A 22,355-nucleotide genomic window follows, 5' to 3' on the forward strand; every position below is an offset into this window, starting at 1 on the left:
ATATGTCTAGTTTAATGAAGAGAAGGACTAGAGGTAACATGATAGCACTGTTCCAATATCTCAGGGGTTGCTACGAAGAAGAGGGAGTTGAGCTATTCTCCAAAGCACCTAAAGGCAGAACAAGAAGCAATGGATGGAAACTAATCAGAGAGAGAAGCAACCTAGAACTAAGGAGAAATTTCCTGACAGTTAGAACAATTAATTTGTTCTATTGAAATATAATTTAGCATTGCACATGTAATGTAATATTACTAATATGATATTTTTTTTAAAGTATACCTCACTATTTTCTCATGAATAGTGGATAAGTAGTTAACAAAAGGTTAAATAAAACTAAAAAGGAAATTGAAAATTTGCACTGTAATTAATATACAGAGACCCAGTTCAAATCTATGAGCTAACATGCTCCCCGAGTAGCTTTGCCCCAGAGGGTCTCTTGGAGCCCAAGCTATTTCCTGGAATGGTGTTAGTTGCATTAAGCTTCTGAAAGAAAGGCAGGATTTAAAACCAAAAATTAATACATAAATATAATATTTTTGATGTTTTTAATGTTTTAATGTCTTTTTAGTTTTATAGTTTTAAGATGATTTTATATGTTGTTTTAACTCTTGATTGGGAACTGCCCAGAATTGGTTAGAAGATAAACAAGCAGCAAAACAAATAGTAAAAAAAAACCTTCAATTTTTTTCATTCACTACATTTTTGTATGTCACTTTAATGATTAGTCTTTCATCATAAATAAACACATAGCACCCATCTGACAAATCAGCTCATACATCAAAAGAATGTGTGCATAAAGATTTGACATGAGATTTAAATGATTAGTAAGTCAAAATGTGTGTTTCTTAACTTTGTTATTATTCTATATTTGTCTGATCTCAGAAATGAAATGCTCTCCTGAAATGTAGGCATTAGACATATTTATGTGCATCCACAGAGACAGAGACTGATGATGGAATACTTTGGACTATAAACTTTTGATTGATGAACAATTTTTAATTGCTCTTCTCTCTCTGGACAGAAAGGATGTGTTTTTTATTGGACAGAAAAATTTGAAAAATGTAAACTTTACTTATATTTGTTAGGGGAGACTTAAGGACGGGCTGATAGGCTGGCTGGATAATTAGGAGTTCAAATGACAATTGACTGAAACTTTTTAAATCCCTAAAGACTACACACAAAAACAAAATGATATTCCATACTTAGCTTCAAATGGTAAAAAAAACCATCCCAAACACCTGTCTCTAAAGGCCCCAGCTTGACATACCAACAAGAAGATGTTGATGAATTTCAGAAAGAAATTCTATATTAAAATCAATACAAGAGACAATTGCCTTAGCTCATAATGAGACTAAAAATAACACAAAAGAGATAAAAGAACAACTCTTTAATCTAAATCTACAAACACAGAAAATGACTACAAAGAAGGAACTAGCAACCCAGAAAATAGAAGGAAAATCAGAGGAAGCAGATCCCAAAGACGGAGGATCTAAAGAAAGGAACTAACAGACAGACTCAGATAAACAAAGAATTAGAAGATGCAGCAATAATATCAGAAATGGAAAAGATATCTTACCTGTCAAGACCTCAGAACATACTTGAGGATAAGAAAGAAGAGCTGATTGAATGGATGATAGAGCTGTTAGGAAAATTGTGCAAAGTTGGGCGGCTATTTAATGAATATCAATGGGCTGAGCATCCTTCCAAAAATACTTTAATCAAATTGTCTTTCTTATTCCAAACAATATACACAAAAATAGAGGAAGAATTACTTGATGATTCAAATGCATTGACTTGGAAGTTTAGTTGGCAAAGGAAGAAAGCTAGAGTAAGACTGAAGAAAACAAGAGGTTTTGACCCATTAGATGGGATATTATACTATTAATCAGATGTTTGAACATGGCTGAGAATAGATAATTGTTAGAAATAGATAATTGTTAGAAATAGAAGTATTACTATAACTAGAAAGATAGGATTTATAACTAGAATATTATATTTTGGTATGAGAAGGGAAATATGAAAATGCTAAGAGGGTTTGAATAAGGGAAACTTTTGGTTACCCAAATATAACTTATTATGAGAAATTATAAGCAATAGAGACATTTTGAACACTGATAGGAATTTTTTTTTAAAAAAGTGGGAAAAACAGGATATTAATTGAACAAGTGGATATTAAGTGCAAATGCAGTTAAGATATATTTTGGTTAGAAAAGCTATTGTAAACCAACATTATTGATACTATTAGGAAAATGTAACAAAGATGTTGATACTCAATTGTGTATGTATTAACAACAATAAGAATTGTATTTGCCTAATGTGGGAAAAGGTGTACTACCAGAAGAAGAGAGGAAGCATTGGATGGTGTAATATTGGCCTAGATTGAAGAAGCTAATATGTACCACTAATGGGCCCAGGACAACACGTTGTTTATTAAGTACTTATGATTATAAAACTAGAAAATTAATAAAATATTTATAAGAAATTAAAAAAGACTAAATTGTAAGGTATCTCACCATAAAATAAATATAACTCTACAGTTTAGTTAAGATTCTGCAGAAATTCACATTGATCTAAACTAATAAAATGACACATAACATTATGAAAGTATTGAAATTAAATTTGAGTATTTCTTATATAAACCAGGAAAAAAATGGATTATTGAATTTTATAGTACATTTACGATGCTCAAAAAAGAGGTTTAAATAATAACATTTAGATTTTAAACTCTTGCTTGTTTTCTGTTTATTGAAGGAAAAACAAAAGAAAACAATGTTATGAACTTACTTAATTTATACCCCTTCCTTCATCCAGGGACATTAGGACAGTTTCCCATCTTAATAATAACCTCTATAAATTAGTTTAGCTGTCAGAAATGCATAGGGAATTTGACATGAGATCCTGGACATTCCACCTGTGAATTTTAATCAAGGCAGTTGTTTACTTGGGTAGTAGAAAAATGAGACATGTTCATAATTAGAACAGGATTTAACATCTTCTGTTCAAACTCATTTTGAATTAGCAAATTAGTAGCATAATCAGTTTAAATCTTTAGTGCATCCTTTTAGATGAAATTGAGCATCCTGTAATTGAAAATTACTTGTGCAACTGCATTTTCACTCCCTTGCTTCCACTACCTGAAGTTCTGTTCTCTAATCTGTGCAGATTCCACATTGGCTTCTCATATATTATTTGATTTATTGTTTATATGTCACATAAGTAATGTAAACTATTCCTAAAATATGTTTCACAACAGGTTATTTATTTGAGTTTTCCAAATAAAATTTGTATATAGATCAGTACGGTACAGATCAAATGAAGAATGTGAAATTGTATTTCTAGGAAAAAAAATTACTAGCTAATGTTCAGCATTTTGTCTTTAGCAGAATCTTTTTTATATGTCCTTGGAAAACACATAAGCCACTGTCATTCTATTTGTTTTCAATATTTGGTGAGCTCATCTCTCTCTCTCTCTCTCTCTCTCTCTCTCTCTCTCTCTCTCTCTCTCTCTCTCTCTCTATATATATATATATATATATATATATATATATATATTTTCTGAGGTTTTCGCGGGTATTTGTATGTAGGTCTTTGGTTGCTCGGGTTTTCTCCCGCGTAAAATTGGAAGTGTCTTGGCGACGTTTCGACGAAGTCCCATTCGTCATCTTCAGGCTGGTGTTTTCAGCTTCGTGCTTCGAGCAAGCACACGAAGCTGAAAACACCAGCCTGAAGATGACGAATGGGACTTCGTCGAAACGTCGCCAAGACACTTCCAATTTTACGCGGGAGAAAACCCGAGCAACCAAAGACCTATATATATATATATATATATATATATATATATATATATATATATATATATATATATATATCGCTTTGCACATACATATTCTGTTTTTTAGATCACTTCAATGGATTTCTCATGAAGATGTAATTTTCTCCTAGGGCTATATCTCGAATTTCAGGAATGTCAATGCGGTATGTTTTAGTAAGTATTAAAATGTGAAGAATGATCCTACAGACTTCACTCATTTTCTTACTGTTTTATTTTAACAGGAGGAATGTTTCTTGAATCTAGAAGCTCCTATTACAAGAGTGTGTGGTTATGACACCCCATTTCCTCACATCTTTGAACCATTCTATATCCCAGACAAATGGAAGTGCTATGATGCAGTTCGGAAAATGATTAATTATTGATGTTCAGGTGAGAAAAAACTTCCCAAAGTAATTTAAGCCTAAAATATTAGAATAAAATACTAATCTATAAATATTACAATAAAACTAACATCTGATTAGATTTGCAATACAACATGCTTTCTGTGGAATAGGTCTCACTAATGTGGCTGAACTATGTATAGGAAAAATGATAAGATTTTGATTGTTAATTTAGAGAGCAAATTGTAAGCACAATTCATAGGTTTACACTTAGGATAAGATTGAGCAGTTTTCCCAAAATTGTTGGCTGCAACTTGTTCCTCCAAAGGGCTGGAAAGTCTGTTGCCATGTCACCAAAAAGATGATGATGATTTGGGAGTAGGCATTGGAGGGGAATTTTAAGAGTAGAAATAAGACTTAAAGATCCAGTGCATCATTTCAGGCTGTGTTTTGGATGGGGAAGGATCAAGTATTTGGAATGTTTTTTACTTTTCATTTTCATTTACAAACTGAAACCTTGATCTGAGCTGTTTGTATTATTAAAGTCACATTAGAAATGCAATATACACAGCTTTATCAGTAGAGGCTATGTTGTTTAACATCAAATATAGGAATAAATAAAGCTGGAAGTGCCTTATCTATAAGAAAAGTAAGTGAATATCAGTTTTCCAGATATCTCTGATAGAGGTCTTAGCATCCCTCATCATTGAACATATGGCAGACTCCTGGAATCTGTCACTACAGCACTGGCTGAAGTACCACAGGTTGCCTACCTCTCTTTAATAAAAATATATAATTACATATTTCCTTGTTGAAAATAATGTGCTCTCTGTTGTGGAGCGTGGTATATAAGAAACTTTGTAGAAAGAAAAATTATCTTTATCCCTAGACTGGCTTTCATAGCCTAAGTGGAATCTAGTAAAAAGCAAGCAGCAGTCATAAATCAGGAAGACCACTCAACAGCTATTCTTGCTCATAAAATCATAAATCAGGATTTAATCCCTCATATTGGTTGCAAGAGGTCAGGCAGTGGCACAGGCAAAGCTCCAACAAAACAGTCTTGAGTACAGTAGTCACATTTAACAGTAGACTTAGTCGTAACTGTTGGGTTTATTCTGGGGATCAATCTCTCCGTGCAGCATTTTCAAGATAAAGCTATCATAGAAATTGATTCAGTGGAGAATCTCCCATGTGAGTAGGTCTTAAATATCCAGGCCCTGATTTAATGGGTTCAGCAAAGTTTTGGTTCCTCTCAGGTACCTTTCCCTGAAAGTAGCCGTTCCTTAGCTTTGCTTTCTTCCGGTTTTTCTCATGCCACCTGTGGAGTTCCTTTTGCTTTTGTAGCAGGGCAATATGCTTCATATTAAGCTTAAGAATGGTGTGACCTACTTCTGTTTTTTTTGTGAAGTTTCTCCATATGTCCTGGGTGTCCTTGGTTTTTTGACAAGTTCATCAGCTAGCTCATTGCTAGCTCATCTTCTAAGGAAGAAGGTGAATCCACTTGGGCCCAGCCTTGTGAGCAGAGTGGTTGGGGTAGTTTAGAACTTCCCAAAAGACCAATCCTATTCTTTTTCTCTCTGTGTCTCATGTTCTCTCTCCCCCCCCCCATTCTATTCAGTCTCTTCAATTTCACTTAATTATTTGTCTTATGTTCTTAACCATTACCTCTCATTTACTCTATTTCCAACTTTTGTAATATTATGAAGAAAGGGTCATCAGAACCATACACTACAGACCTTTAGGTTGAACTACAGACCCTTATTTTGAACTCAATAAAGAGTCCCCCCCCCAAATTATGATGGCATTCTTGTTATGAAGCACCAGGTCAGGTAATAAACAATAACTGCAGTTGAAATGTTTTTATTTACTTTGCCATTTTCAAAGCTTGGACAAGGTGTGAAAAGCTATGAAACTAGTAATAGTGGGATTAAATTTTGATGTGAGTAATATTTACCTACTCCTGGAGTAAATATTGCTATCTTGCTTTATTTGTTTTGTTTGGAGCTCGGGGGCACAGAATGACATACTTTAGTTTCACAAAACATACAAAGGAGGCTTTTTAAAAAAAATTATTTGCTGTGTAGCTTACAGTTGTCTGCTTGGTCACTTTACAGGGAGATGAACCCATTAAAACCAGAACCTTTGTAGCTGTAAGCTTGAAGACATAATGTTCTTATTTGCTCCCCGTATTCTTAAGAACATGTCAGAAAACAATGCATCTTCAGTGTAAAAATCCTTATAAAGGATGAGAAGAGAATATTCATAGCTCAGAATATTCATCATCAGATCTAGAAATCCATCCAGATGTCCCTTACAAAGCACTGTATACAGATAAACATGCTTTTGGATTTTGGCAGTGGTAAATATGAAATGTAGAATATACAAGCCAGTCCTGTAAGTGTATATAGATTTACTGTATAGCTGTAGGCAAAGGTTTAAGCATCCCCAGTGAAATTATATATTTCAGTAAATCCCTCACTCAGCCGAGGTTAACACAGCCTCTGTATGTTAAACTGCACATAGAATATACACACATTTGACAGTTTCTCTAAAATTGTTTATATACGTATTGACTATGGTTAATTGATCTCAGAACCAAATAAGAAAAATTGGTTATTATTTTGCAAAATTATTACTTTGCAATAAAAAACATTATAACACTGAATTAACAGAAAAGATGTCCAAAGTTTTGCTTCTGCCCCATTCACTGTTACTACTTAAAATGTGTAAACAATTGTGCACTGATATTCAGGTTTCCATACAGGTATTCAAAGTTGAAGGAAGTTGTCGTATTTAACTTTCTGCCACATAGACATTGTGTCAGGTTTTCTTCACTGAAAGATTTATCGAAGCTTACATTATGATTAAATACAACAACTTTTGCATGTTGTTGTATTTAATGGCGCTTATTTTTTAATAAAGATGCTTGGGAAAGCAAACTAAACAGTTTAAAATTTTCACTTAAAATGATATTTAAACAAAATCTATAACATATTCTATTTCTGTCCCTTTACAGGTGAAAGGAAGAAAAAAAATTCAACTATCTACAGTATAGTTGCCATTAAACTTGGGCTTATTTTGTTTTACCTTTATCAGGAATAACCATTCAAGATTCTTTTCTGGATACTCACCCAACTAGTTATCAAGGCAAAATTTTGTCAGGTGTGAAGTTTACTATGGCCATGTGATTGTTGTTGTAAAATATTTATTTTGATTCTTTCCCAATTTTGCACATGAGACTGCTAATTTTTTATCACGCAAATCAAGGCTCAGGTTGAACTTAATAAATTGTAATCAAGAGACCTGTGGTCTACCCTTTTGCCTTAATTTACAAATATATATTACGGTTTTTACAGTAGACTTGTTACGTATGTATTGATCCTAAATACAGTAGATTGTACATATCATAATCGGTTATTATATCCATGCAGGTTGTCTGGGTTTCTCTAAAAATCACTTTGAAGCTTTGAAGGGTCCTTTAGTATAGATTGACAAGTATGTTACAGGTGCATTAATAAGGAAAATAAGACAAATTCTTTTACATGAGAAGTTGGCTTGCTTGAGAGACTGGATTTAGTCCTCTATCTCAATTATGTGATCATTTCAATAATTTGTTATTTTAAAAAAAACCAGACATACTTGATTTGGACTAATCTGATCCCTTTTATAAGAAATGTGGCATTCTCCAAGACATTTTTGATGGAAGATTTAAATATCAGAGGGCTATGTTTACACACACACACACACACACACAACAAATACTGATCACCAAGAGAAAGTAATAAAATTTTAATAACCAAGCTTTCGTTGGGAAAGCTAGAAACTCTATAAAGCAGCAGGTCACAGGGTTGCTTATGCAACATAGGTATTATCAGACCCTATCCAGGGAAGAGACTGTGGCCCTAGAACATAGTCATATTACCAGCTGACAAGGGCAGGGCCACGGTGGTAATGGATAAGGCGTTGTATGTGACTAAAGCATTAGAACTTCTTAATGATACAACGGCTTATAGAGTTGTTAAGAGGGATCCCATGGTGTCCATGATGAATAAGATCAATAAAGTGTTGAACAACTTTAAACGTGCCAGAAGAGTAGACGAGAATGCCTTAAGGAGAATGCGTCCCAAGGATTCAGCTCTCCCCAGGTTTTATGGACTTCCCAAAATCCATAAGGAGAGCATGCCGCTTCGCCCTATTGTTTCTTTTAGAGGCACACCCATATTGGGGTTAGCGAAGTGGCTGAATGAACGCATTGCCTACCTGGTAGAGGATAGCCCTACCACAGTTAAATCCGTGGAGGAGTTTCTAAATAAGATCGAGGCCCTTAGGGTGGAGGAGGATGAGGTGATGGTGTCGTTTGACATCACCTCACTCTTCATCTCCATCCCGCAGGGCCTTGCGATAACTGTCCTTAAAGAACAGTTAAAGGCACAGGAAGGGACCCAATGCCGAGACTCCCTGCGTCTGGAGGACTTATTAGAACTTATACAGCTGTGCTTGACCACGTATTTCACCTTTCAAGGTATCACGTATGAGCAGACAAAAGGCACCCCCATGGGCTCCCCCATATCCAGCGTGATAGCGGAGGTGGTCCTCCAGCGCTTGGAACATGAGGCTATGATCCAGTACCGGCCCAAATTTTGGGCCCGGTATGTAGATGACACCTTTGTTGTCATCAAACGATGTGACAAAACCAACTTTATGAGAATACTGAATTCAGTTTATCCTGATATCAAGTTTACGGTGGAGGAGGAGAATTGGGGCTCGATACCCTTCCTAGATGTGTTAATCCAGCATCTACCGGATGGTACCATAAGTACAAGGGTTTATCGTAAACCCACTCAAGACTGTTCGAATCCTCCACTATAACAGCAACCATCCAGTATCCCATAAGGTTGGTTGTGTCAAAATGCTGTTTAAGCGGGTGCATTCGCACTGCAGCACGGAGGAGTTTAGAGTGGAGGAAAGGAAACACCTGTACCACACTTTTCAACTTAATGGATACCCGTTGGGGTTTATAAGACATCTTATAAACCCCAACGGGTATCCATTAAGTTGAAAAGTAAGTAAGGCACCTGGACTTCGACACGACCATCGGGAAGAACTACAGACATGGACCACGCGTATTACCCTGCCGTACATCAATAACGTTTCGGAAGCCACGGCTAGGCTGTTGGGCCCCTATAACATAAAGGTGGCGCATAGACCTGACCAGACTCTGCGATCAAAGATCATGCGCCCCAAGGACCCACTCCCCACCGCAGAAAGATCGGCGGTGGTATACAAGGTCAGGTGTATAGACTGCCCACGTAGTTATGTGGGTGAAACGTCCAAAAGATTAAAGACCCGTTTGTACGAGCGTAAATTGGCGGTCAAAAGGGGCAACCAGCATTCGCAGGTCTGGTCACATATGGCTGAAAATGGCCATCGCTTTGATTTTGACCAGGTTCAAGTCTTAACAAATGATGCCATCAAAGGGGGCCGACTATTAAAAGAAGCCTGGTTCTCCAAGGAAGATTCTGTTAACTGGCACATGGATATGTGCCCGGTGCATCGGTCATTAAGGGCATGGCATACTAGTCGGTCCCTCATTCGTTGGGGAAGATCAACGTATGAATCACGCTTGGATCGGGGGGAAAAGCTGCTACCACTTCGTCAAAAGACCGAATCAGTGGGAGCTCCAACTGGCGGGTCACAGCTGCCTGCCCAATGGTGGACCTACGACCGCGAAGAACCCCTCCAGATGGCAGGACGAACAAACACGTCATGGTGACTCGGTCTCGCCAGAAGAGGGACAAGGGATTCCCAACTGGCGAATGGGGATGGCTCTCGAGACCGGAGGGAGGGAGAGACTGCTGCCGACGAACGGATTAGGATATCTACTAGGGAAAGTGGAAGGACGAGTGGGGACCTCACAAACTGCAGCATGAATGTGCGCCCAGTGAGTTCGACATTAGGAGCGCAGTATTGGGATCGACCCCCTGATTGCCTTAGTGAGTCGGAGTGCGGGTACAGGACTGTGGGACGATCATTCCCCCCCACGATGCGATCAGCATGGTTTCCGTCAGCCCACGCCGCATCATGGATGCTGGGTTGGCTGGGGTGGGGCCGGCATTCGTGGAGGAGAACGGAGGAAAGCGTCACAAGAGAGAATAACATCCCCTGCCCACCATCACGAAAGACAAGGCGCCAGGTGCAGGAGGACGAGGGAGGGGGGAGACAACCAGGACCGGTATTAGCAAATGGGGAAAGGACTCCACTCACCCCCAAAACTGACCAGGAAAACAGAGTACGGAGGAAGCATGGAGAAGTACTACGCACTGATGCATGTGAGTTATTCAGGGCTCCGCGCGAACAGCTGGGTCCGGTGACACGTTCCAGAAGCCGGATAAAGGCTGTCAATATCCTATAAAAGGCTTCTCACTAGCGTCTGCTTTTAAACCCTGATGATGTTGGGTGGTCCCAACGAAAGCTTGGTTATTAAAATTTTATTACTTTCTCTTGGTGATCGGTATTTGTTATGGATAATATACCCAAGAGTCGAATTTTTAGCTGTATAGTCAATATATACATCGATCTTCTGGTTATTTTTTCCATTGTTCGTTGTGAAAACTGAGTGATGATCAGAGATTGTCATTTTGCCCCTAGGAACTTGTAAATGCAAACACTTCCCTATTTAAGTAATGTACCCAATTTCAAAAAGAGGTCTATAATTGTTAAGTAATTTTTGTAAATTAAATAAAGTTTGCATTATTTAATAATAATTCGTAGGAGTGTTATTTAAAGAACATGGAGTGAAGGTACATATTTTAGACAGTGGGATAGACAATGGGGACATTCTAGAGCAGGGCTGGCTGGGGAATTCTGGGAGTTGAAGTCCTTCTTTCTTAAACCCTGTTCTAGAGGTTAATGAAACTAGGACTCGCAGCATTCTTAGGAATTGGGGCTAATATTGATAGATGCTGAAAGAGCATTTAACACCTTGAACAGCACAAATTACTATGCCAGTCAGGCACAGAAAATTGATATCAAATTGAAATGATATCTATGTAACTAACTAAAATAGTATGGCATCGTCATGACATCCCTTATAAAATAATTTCCTGTAGTTAGAACTAGATCTGTCACGCATAAAATATAATATGTAATTTCTTTTATCTTTTCTTATTTCCGTAGTTTTCTTACATAAAAACCTGAGGGGAATTTTTGTGTTTTTCTAGACATGTCATCATCCTCTCCTTTTCCAAATTGCCTGAAAATCATGACAAGACCTTACAGCAGTTCAGGCTACTATTTTATTGCTAGATAAGAATTTTAAATCTATTCAGAACAGCTCAGTGTGACACACTAAAAATGTAAATACAAAATCAGTGGATTCTAGCCAATTCAGATGTTAACATGGCAGTGTTGATGTGTACTTGTGAGAATATATAAAATAGAATATGTGTGAAAAGTAGATTTTTCAAATGTGTAAAATGGGAACCATGATTGTTTTGAGCGATTTTAAACTTGCAATTTATGCCCGTGTACTCCTTATGGGTTCATTGGATTGAAAGCAGAGGTATTAGTAGAATAATTTTAGTTTTGATCCAGTTATTACCAGGTGAAAAAGTTCTTGGCTAGATCTTGACTAGAAAATTGAGATAACACATTTCATGCCTTTCCTGAACTTTTTGAAATAAAATTACATTATTACTGTTTTTTTTCTAATATCAAAGAAATTATGTGCAACTGTTTTTCATTTGATGGTATTCAAGTGGCTTATATTAGGGTAATGCTAACAATAGCAAAGATAAGGCCAGCAATTTTAAAATAAAGGATGATTAGAGCAGCTAGCAAAATAAACAGGAAGTTGTATGAATATTTTTTTTATTTTTGACAAAGCATTCCAGTGTGAGAACTCCTCTAATCTCTAGATGAGGATTGTTCCATAATGTTTCAACACTATTACAAAAAATGTTGTCTCCTTACTACAGCTGAGTTCCTATACATAAACTGAAATATATTTAGCAGAGTATTATATTCCAACAGCAACACTACCTATATAAAAATAGACAGTAAAATATGCAGTTGAGCCCGAATTTGGAACAAATTTTAGAAAAGCTTGGAATGTTCAGTGTTTGGAAAGTGAACAGTTGGAATATCCACTAAATTTTCTTGACATTAAATCCATGAATCAAATCTTCACACAATATTATGTTGTTCCTTAAAATGAAAGTGTTTCATTATATTTTTGAAATTACTATTGGACAGCTTATGAGATGTTTAAGTGTGCGGAATTTAAAAAGTATTTTTTAAATCCAATTTCTCTTTATGGAGCAGGTCTGAATATCTTTAATAAACAATATTTCGGGTTTTAAATTGTGTAAATGTATCTTCAGATAAGTGAATTAATAATTTTAATTACTACACACAATATATGAATTACCTTCTACACTAAATAGCTAGAGAAAAATATGAATTTTTCTGCATAGATTTATCGTTACTCTCTAAAACATTGAATTTACTATTTCTATTCAAAGAACACACATTACTATGTTTTAATGCATTTATAATAACAAGAATTGCAACTATTGCAACTTATTCACAGAAGGACTGCTGCTCTCTAAATATTGTCTAGATGGCACTGTACATCTATTTGACCTCTATTTATGGATAAATGCCTTTTCTGTGTAGGATACATGCCTTTTGAGTTTACTGTGCAAAAAAAAAAAGATATTTGTGGATGTAAAAATGATACCTTGCTTGCCAGGAGATATGAAACCACAAGCAAAACATAGTTTAATATTGCATTTCCCTAAAATAAAAGTTGCCAGATTTTTAATATAACTAAACTGAAGAACAGATAATGATAACATTCTGTGTTAAAATAAAAGCTAACAATCATCAGATGTTTTCATCTGATTTGTTATTTGGATAATATAAAAACCAATTCAGTGAAATAACTGATTTCTGGTAGTGGACCAACATTGAACAATATGTTCAAATATATATACATTTTACTCCGAATTTGGAATTGACCAGATTATGTCTACATTTCGCCAGATAAGAATTCAATTTTTAAGAATATTCTTTCTTTTTAATAGTTTGCTGTGTAGGAGCTAAGCTATTTGTGAAAATATGAATTCAGCTTAGGTCCACTTTTGTTATGTCTGTAACAAAGTTACAGTGGGAACTGCTAATGAAAACTTCCATACGGATTGAAGATAGTGTGGATAGATTGTTTCTTTAGGTTGTCTTGTGTATAATATGATTGATTATTTAATTATACATCAGAATTTAAAAGCCCAAATTTCCTTTCCATGATTTCATTTGTTCATGAGATGAAATCTTTGGATTACAAACAACACCTTAAAAGTTATCAGCCCTGCAACTCTTAAGAGAATATGGAGCAGTGATTACCATATACATTTTTAAACTAGGAACAGAAATAGGTTGTATGGATGAAATTTTGAAATCTGTCTCAAACTTTAATCATTACTAATTTGTTCACTTTAAATCAAGAAAAGAAAAAAAGTCTTTCATAGTTACTGAATGACTAAATACAGTACAATGTTATTTTAATTGCTATAGAATTGGCATGATAGTTTTATTCTGGTCTACCTATTTATCCATCTTTTTTTAAAGATGAATGTAAATGAAAAATTTATGTCATTGCATTTTTTTTTAAAAAAATGAAAATCTACTCCTTTGCTTTCTTGTTTATAGAAACATGTTTTCTCTGTATTAGAGATTTTTTAAAAATAATGGAAGTATTTCTACAAGCCAAAAGATTGATCTAACCTGGTTCTTCTTGAATATGTGACAGTTAGGGAGGTGGTTTAGAAGAAGAAAACAGCAAAGGATCCATTTGGATTGGGTTTGGCCTTCATTACTTTCATATTAAAGGAATGCCACATTTTCCGTTTATACATATTTTTTTCTAATAGAAACTTTGGTCATACTATCCTTAAAGTGCAGGCCCCCTCTTAACATGAATGTTTCTTCGAGACCAATAATGTGGAAATTTCTCAAATATCACTTAAAATATTTGCAATAAAGTATGTTGACAACTCATATAGAACATCTAACCTTCTGTCTGCTGTAAATCAAATGTGTAATAGTTCTGCTATATAGTATTTAATATTATTTGAGGTAGTTTTTCTATTACAGTAATTTTCTATCTTGTGGTATGGCATCAATTCCCAAATAGCTTCTGTTTTGCAAAAGGTTTCACCTTCAACCTAATGAACATTATCTGTTTTTTTAAAAAAGATACTGTCTTTTAGCAAGCAAAGAAGATGAACAAGGTTGTGGGTGGAATTATTAGATAATTGCTAAAGGAGTTATGAAAATGTTTATCTCTGTTGATTTCCCCTGATATAGAATCCAGTGCTTGGCAAATGATTTAAGAGAAAAATAATGTACTTTTTTATTTTTAATGTTTTATGGCCAACTTATTAGTACGCCCTTTCCTGTGGTATTATTGGAAAAATGTCTGAATTTGGTGATTTCCTAATAAGTATCAGTGATTGCATGATTTTTATTAGTATAGTTATAGCTTCTAACAACTCCAGACATTTGCTATATAACTTGAAAGATTTATTGAGTTTTCAAAATTAATTTGAAGTTTTTATTTCAAGTATTAGGGCAATGAAGTATATTTGTGTTACAGTTTATCTCTCGATTAATGCCTGTGATTTATGACAAGAGAAGTTTCTTGTAGTAGGAAAATTTTCAGTCAGCCAATGTCAAAATAATATTTATTCATGCATATAACCATTCTAAGTTTTTTAAATTAAATGACCCAGTACTGGTATCCACTCATACAAAATCAATTTGAGGAAGATTTGTTTTTTCATCTGTGCTAGGAGTTCTGTGACTAAATGTTAACACTCAAGGTTGAGTTTTGTTATAATGTACTATACTTAGAATAATTTTGAGTATAGTTTTTACACGCTCAGTTTAAGCCTAATAGATCATTTGTTGTTGAGAACTGTATGCCAATAATTAGTGATACCTAAAAGACAAAGCAAATGGACACAAAAAAGCCTTTCTTAAACAAAAAGAATTCAGTTCAAGTTTGTAGAGAGAAATTTCCATAGGTAGAGTTGCTTTGGAAAGAATGCCCTATGCTTTGTGTCCAGCAATATGTGTAGTGGAATACTGAACAAGGAGTCTGCAAAGCAGATTTTAAGTTGCAGAATAATATACATTGGAATACACGATTTTTCAAATGCCTTGGAATGAAAGTGGTTAAGGTTTTATAGGAAATAAGTTGTCTCTGGAAGCCTGCTGGCAGCCAGGGCAACTGCTAAATACTTTGAGGAGTTTTAAGCTGAATACACAATAAAACGTTTCATAAAAAGACTAAAGTACCATCTTATGAGGTCATCTGAGACTCTCAGAGTTGTGACACTGAGGAAATTGACAGAGTTCTCCACAATGAACTTGGTTCTGAATAGACCTTTTCCTCTCTTGAATAATAAGGATGGCCAGAAAGACCCTGGCATGAGTATTGGAGATGGTAATGATGCCTGTCTTGAAGGACTCAGCAGCGTACACCTTCCTTAAACCATACCTGGGCATAGCCTTGTCTATTCCCCAAACTCATTTTTTGGAAAGATTATTGAGAAGGCAGTTGAACAGGTTAATGAATAAAACAGATGCAATTGGACCTCATAAGAGGGCATAGGCCACATTGATAACTCTTCTGGATAACCTGTGATGGGACTTGGAGGGCTCTACATGGGGCTACCCTTGAAAAGTATTCGGAGACTACAGTTGGTCCAGAATGCAGCCGCGCGAGTGATAGTGGGTGCTCCTCGATACACCCACGTTACACCTATCCTCCGTGAGCTGCACTGGTTGCCTATTGGTCTCCGGGTCCAATTCAAGGTGTTGGTCATTACCTTTAAAGCCCTATATGGCTCAGGGCCAGGCTATTTGCGAGACCGCCTACTACCTCATAGTTCCCTACGTCTGGTTAGATCCCACAGGCTGGGCCTCCTTCAGGCCCCGTCGGCCAAGCAGTGTCATTTGGCGGGGCCGCGGAGGAGGGCCTTCTCTGTGATGGCGCCCACGCTTTGGAATCAGCTCCCCCCGGAGATTAGGACTGCTCCCACCCTGTTGGTCTTCCGTAAGCTACTTAAGACCTGGCTTTTCCGGCAGGCCTGGGGTTTATAAAACCTTGCCCCTGGATGATTGTTTTTGTATTGTTGTTTTGTTATGTTTTATGTTTTTTTTTTTATTGTTAGCCGCCCAGAGTCCTTTGGGAGTGGGGCGGCTTATAAATTTTAAAAATAAAATAAAATAAAAATAATACCACTTCTAATCCTATGAGTCTCTTGGTGGCATAAAGTATCATTTTGGAGTGTCTAAAAAGGTTGCCAGTTGGAGGCACTGTCCTTTCTAGAAGATCACTCCATTTTTGCTGCAGGAGGAGAGGTCAAACCCTCAACTGTTAGGATTCAGCCTTCTCCTCCTCCCAATTTATTTAACTACCTTACATGAAACTGCTGGGGCACCCATCTGTTGTTGTCTGATATCGTCAGTAAGCAGTACTGTTTAATCCTCTTTGTATTTATAGCCATAAATACAAGAAAGACGGAATGAATTAAACTTTGGTTCATATTTTGGTCTTACAGATCCTACTGGTAGAGGTATTCCTGTTTACTCAAAATGAATTCTGCAGATCACATAAGCACAAATCTAATTCAGATTGCAGATCATATTTCGAGGGCACATATATTCTGTTTTGAAGAAAGTCTTGGAACAGCACTTATATTAGGCGTTCTTGATCTAGGTTCCATTGACCCATGAGCTCTGTAGTTAGATTTATGGGGTCTGTAAACTTAAATAGGGGAAAATTACAACTTTATTTTCACTAACCTTTAACAGAAGTGTAGCTTTTCAGTCAATAATGTCCAAAGTAATTTATGGACTGTAGACCAAAAATGTTTGCTAAGTTAATAAATCTATCTAAAATTGCTGTACCCTTAAAAAAGCTTACTGTCTTATTATTGATTTAATGGCTACATAAAGAAGCATCCATGTGGATTACTATATTTGTTATTTTTTTAATGTCATGATGACTGATTTTGAGCATATCTGGATTCCTTTATAATAAAGTATATGCATTTTATACATTTAAACACATTTTTTTTTTCTGAAAAAGAGATTGAAGGTTTCAGCAGACTCTGAAAAAGATCTATGGCATAAAAGGTTAAGAAAGCACAGATCTAAATGGATACCAGTCCATTTAGAATGCTGCCTCTAATTAAATCCAGCAAATTTTACAAAATTTGAGCAATAGTTATAGCAGTGTTTCCCAAACTTGACAATTTTAAGGCATGTGGACTTCAACTCCCAGAATTCCACAGCCAGCGTTGCTGGCTGTGGAATTCTGGGAGTTGAAGTCCATATGCCTTAAAATTGTCAAGTTTGGGAAACACTGAGTTATAGGAATATTGGCAAGTAATTTTTCAAAAAACACTGTTAAGCACATTTCATTTAATCATTTTTAGGCTACCTTAAAGGCAAGCACTTTTCTAATTCCAAGGTAAAACAGTAGATAACCAAAAATCAGGACAATTTTCAAAGACAGTTTTGTAAATGGTATATTAACATTGCAGGTGGTCAAACTGGTAATCTTAAGTTAGTCTCAGGTTCTGGTTATTTTTGTTTCTTTTTATAATAATGGGAAAGCAAGCTTGGGATCCTGGGAAGAAGATAGCAAAGAAACTGGTTATTGTTGATGTTTTGTTGTCTGTCTGGTTTAATCAAGTTAAGAATGCGTTTGAAAGTAAACCTGCTTTTATACATTCCATGATTTAAGTTTACTTGACTATATTTTTTCCTGGTTAAGACTGTAGAGTAATTCAGCCCTACATCCTGTAATCATTCTGCAATAAAGAAGGAGCAAAACACAAGTTGGTGAGTCATTTTGAAGTTTCCAATGATCAGATAGAAATCTGATTGGTTCCATGGTCTGCAGCAAATAATGTTTCATTCAGAAAAACAAAGCATCATTTTAAATCAGGGACTTTGGAGGTAACCTCTGAAATTATATAGAACTTGACCTAATCAAATAACTGTTTCATTGTCCTACAATTTACTACTTTGCCTTTTATGTCCACAACTTTGATGATCCTCAAGAATGTCATTGATTTATGTCAAAAGTGGTCCATTTGGTACATTTTCAGTGTATAGATTGCAATTGTTTTCATTCTTTTTCCCTCCACAAATTGTGCAAAATCTTATAGGTTGTTAATTTGGTTATAGTTAGCAAAGTGGCACTTAATTCAGATACTGGATATGGCTAGCAGGAAAAACTAAATCACAATGCTGATAATCTAGAAATATTGATACATTTTCATATCTTACCTGTATATCTGGAATCAGAAAAATAAAAAAAATAAATAAATCCAAAGTCTGTAGTATTTTTACTACAGAGAATATGTAATATAAAAGAATTCTGTTTAATTCCCCCAAGCTACTCATCTAAAATGAGTTTACTTTCCAATATAATACTATGTTTTTTTGCCCCTTCCCTTTAATCATGTCCAATTCTTGGAGACTGCCTGGACAAGTCCCTGCCAGTTACTTGGCAAGATTTCATAAATGGTTTGCCCTATCTTCCTTCCTAGGGCTGAGAGTGAGTGCTTAGAGTGATTTTTTAAAAAAATAAAGTGGGAGCATGTGAAATAAAGAAGTGATATGGGTAAAATTCTTTTGGGAGTGACAAGATGGCTGTTTTGTCTTTGTAATTTAATTTGTTCCAGTATACAGATTGACCACCAAGCCAGAATCAAACAAGAAACAAGCAATTTATACTGTTTTGAGTCAAAAATAAATATGGAAAAGCATAGGGAAAACAGTAAAACTATGGCATAAGATGATACACTGTGTTTTAAAATAGATTAAAATATTGCAATTGAAGTTGTTACATGTGACTGTAATGAAGGTAGCGATAAAGAAAGGCGACAATAAGGCAATAAATGAAATATACAATTATCATAACTATAGATGGCAAATGGAGTTCAAGGGAGGCAGCTGACTGAAGCTTTCCAAATTCACAGCTATTAATAAAAATGCATTATTTATTTCTTTAATGGAGTGATCAAGATTCCAAAGTTCCAAAAAGTGTTTAAATATTGCCATTCAGCTGCATTTAAAATTTAAAACAGTCCAGGAAGGTTAAGAAAAATGGGAAAATGAATAGCGAATAACAGGACTTTTTTGTTTTTCAAAAGAAGAACATTTTTTTGATAAATTTAGAGCTATTGTCATAGTTGAAGGACTAAACTCAGCCAGGCAATTCATTGTGATCATTAGAGAAATGAAGGGGAGAATTCAAAAGGGAGAAACATTTTTTTTCACTAAAAAGGTTAATAAATGAGAGTAACAAGAAAGACATTGGCGTATAAGATCTAATTGCTTGTGCTTCCCCCATCGGAAGAAAGCAACAGAAATGTAGCTAGAAGCCTGAGAAGGAAGCAACAACAGAAACAAAAGCAAATTTAAAACAAAAGAAGAACCACTTGTTTCTAGAAACACATTGGAATTGTCTGTGTTCCCATCAGTTGTTTCTTATTAAAATTCCAAATCCTATTGGGTATGGGTTTGTATGGAGTCTATATGGATTAATATCTGTGTATCAATAAAGGAGAATATTTATAGCACCATGGATCCGTGTGAAATGAAGAGAGCTCCTTGGTGCTCTCTGACCTTGGTTGTTTTCTTGCAGATATTTCATTAACCAAGCTAGGTAACATCCTCAGTGCTAGTCAAGATCTGTGTAAAAGACCTTGTCTTGTCTTTTTAATTTAAAAGCTTTGTATATACATCTTCCCTAGAATAGCCTAAAAAGTGAATTTGGTAGCCATAGGACCCTGAGTGAAGAGGGGCAGGGAGGAAGGAGAAAACCATGAATGAAGCTAGAGTGGAAAGAAATGCCCTAGATCAGGGCTTTCCAACCAGTGGTACGGGTATCACCTGTGGTACATTGGCACCTGGCAGGTGGTACGCAACCATCCTAAAAAAGTGGTAGCGGGGGAGGGGAATGAGCTGAACTGGTGGCAGCACCGCACAAGCCTGAGCGAGAGATGGCTGGAGCTGCTGGGCTGTCAGGGCTCAGCAGAAGTGCCAGGATCAGTGCCAGGATCCAGCTGGAGCTTGGCGCTGATCCTGGCGCTGATCCTGGCGCTTCTGCCCAGAAGAAACGCCGATCAGTTGGAATGTTGCAGCATCTCCAGGGTCTTGTGATTTGCATTCAGATGCTTGGCAACTGATTCATATTTATGACGGTCACAGTGTCCCAGGGTCATGTGAAGTGATCAAAACCTGCTGCAACCACCAAGCAGATGGGGGGAAATAAAAACCAAACATCCCCCACCCCACCCCCACTGCTCACAACAATGAAAACCTCGGACAGGAGGAAGAGCGCCACTGGGTCAGCAGGCAGGTGTCTTGCTCGGCTGTGGCTTGGGAGGCACGTTTTCCAGTGCCATTGTAACTTTGAACAGTCACTAAGCGAACTGTTGTAAGTCGAGGACTACCTGTACTTTATCAATTTTTTCCTTTTTTAGGGGGGGTCATCAAGTTTTTGACACCTTGCTAGGCGACTGGTGGTACTCAGATGTTGCCATATCCTAAAAGTGGTACAATGGGTGAAAAGGTTGAAAAGCCCTGCCCTAGAAGAGGTAAACAGGATGTGCCTAAACTGCAACATATTGATGCAGCATCTGTTTTCATATGTATCCTACATTTTTTTTTAAGAACAGAGAAATAACAATAATTAGGAAGCTTGAAACAAATGTTTCCATTTGTTTTGTCTTAAAAGAAACCGTCTCTTTCCTTCTCTCTTTTCAATGAAGCTGAATATTTGAACAGAGTCATGCATATTTAAAGTACAGCAAATAAAACAGAAGGTGGCTGTCATGACATGACCTAACATTTTAGCTATGTGCTAGAGTGCTCCCCCCCCCCTTTTTAGAGGAGATGTATTTTATTTAATTTATTTTCTTTCTCCCTATAATCAGGGCTAAAACTGAACAGGGCACTCTCTGTCTGCAAAGGAAACTTTGAAATGGAGCATCTCCTGAAATGCCAGGGCTTCAAGGCTTCATTTATTAAAACTTTTTGCAGTACATTTAGAGAGGGGGGTGGCCACTTCCTGCTTTCTCTTCCATGGGAAGACTTTGATTCCAATCTGCAGATGGCAAGTTAATTGTGAGGGTCGTGAAGTGGAAGTATCAGCTGCACCGTTAAATGTTAACCTTGCCATCACAATCAAACTTTGGCTTTTTATCTTAGTATGTCAGGCATGCTCTTCTGGTCCCTTTGTTGTAAGATTGGGAGCAGCTAGTCCTTCAGGTTTAGATGACCTTTGCTGATGGTTAGTATTTCATTTAGTGGCTTTTGAGAAAAATAGAGCTTTATTGAAGATACTATGGAATACTGCGATTGCGCTAGCCTGCCTTCAGCCCCTGGTTTTTCAGTAGGGTTGTGCAATCACTGGAAGGTTTGGTTCAGAATTGTCTTCACTGATGAGAAAGAAGACACTTTGGCCTTGGTCTAAAGGCAAGGTCATGGAGAAAAATAAACTCTGCCTCCACAGCCCTTAAAATACATTTAAGGAACATTAATGAAAAGATTAGAGCTTTTCAGTGGCAGGTTGGCAATGAACACCACTGAATTTCAGCACCAAACTGTAGAGACTGATGGGCTTCAACTCCCAGAATTCCTCAGCTAAAGCTGGCTGAGGAATTCTGGGAGTTGAAGTTCACCAGTCTTAAAGTTGCCAAGGTTGAGGACTCCTGCTGTAGATGAACTGGAGGACTGCCAAGAACAAGTAGGGGACCTCATGTCAGATGTGTGAAATCCGGGGAGTTACCGCTGGATATGGTAGAAGTAGCAAGCATAACTTGAAGGACGTTTTACCTTTTATCTGTTCAGGGTGGGTTTTTTTTTTTTAAATAATGTCACCTGCACATTTGCTTCACCTTTCACATCCATACTACTCTTTTGTTATGTTTGATTTTATTTAAATTCAAAGAGGATCCATATTTTAAAATGTGGGGCAATTCTGTAGGGTAATAAATGCAGATTTGATCTATACATTATGCAAATATAGGGGTACGTAGCAAGATGGATACTTTACCCCACCTTCTGCATCCTGTTGTGTTATGAAAGTATTTCATGTTCTCTGGATAAAATATTGG

At 36.4% G+C, this 22,355-nt stretch overlaps 1 protein-coding gene across 1 annotated transcript in view; it reads left to right on the top strand.

Annotated features, from left to right (window-relative positions):
• The window catches only part of BCKDHB (branched chain keto acid dehydrogenase E1 subunit beta), a 43,342-nt gene extending 35,835 nt beyond the window's left edge, over positions 1 to 7,507 (top strand). The window contains exons 10-11 of the mRNA XM_039334444.1: positions 4,054 to 4,201; positions 7,169 to 7,507. Of these exons, the coding sequence (XP_039190378.1) occupies positions 4,054 to 4,194 (141 nt within the window). The 3' untranslated portion in view covers positions 4,195 to 4,201; positions 7,169 to 7,507. The remainder of the gene's footprint in view (positions 1 to 4,053; positions 4,202 to 7,168) is intronic.
• The last annotated feature ends 14,848 nt before the right edge of the window (positions 7,508 to 22,355 follow it).

Source organism: Crotalus tigris, unplaced genomic scaffold (assembly GCF_016545835.1).
Source record: "Crotalus tigris isolate CLP2741 ecotype Arizona unplaced genomic scaffold, ASM1654583v1 scf7180000017631.5181431, whole genome shotgun sequence".
Taxonomy (NCBI): domain Eukaryota; kingdom Metazoa; phylum Chordata; class Lepidosauria; order Squamata; family Viperidae; genus Crotalus; species Crotalus tigris.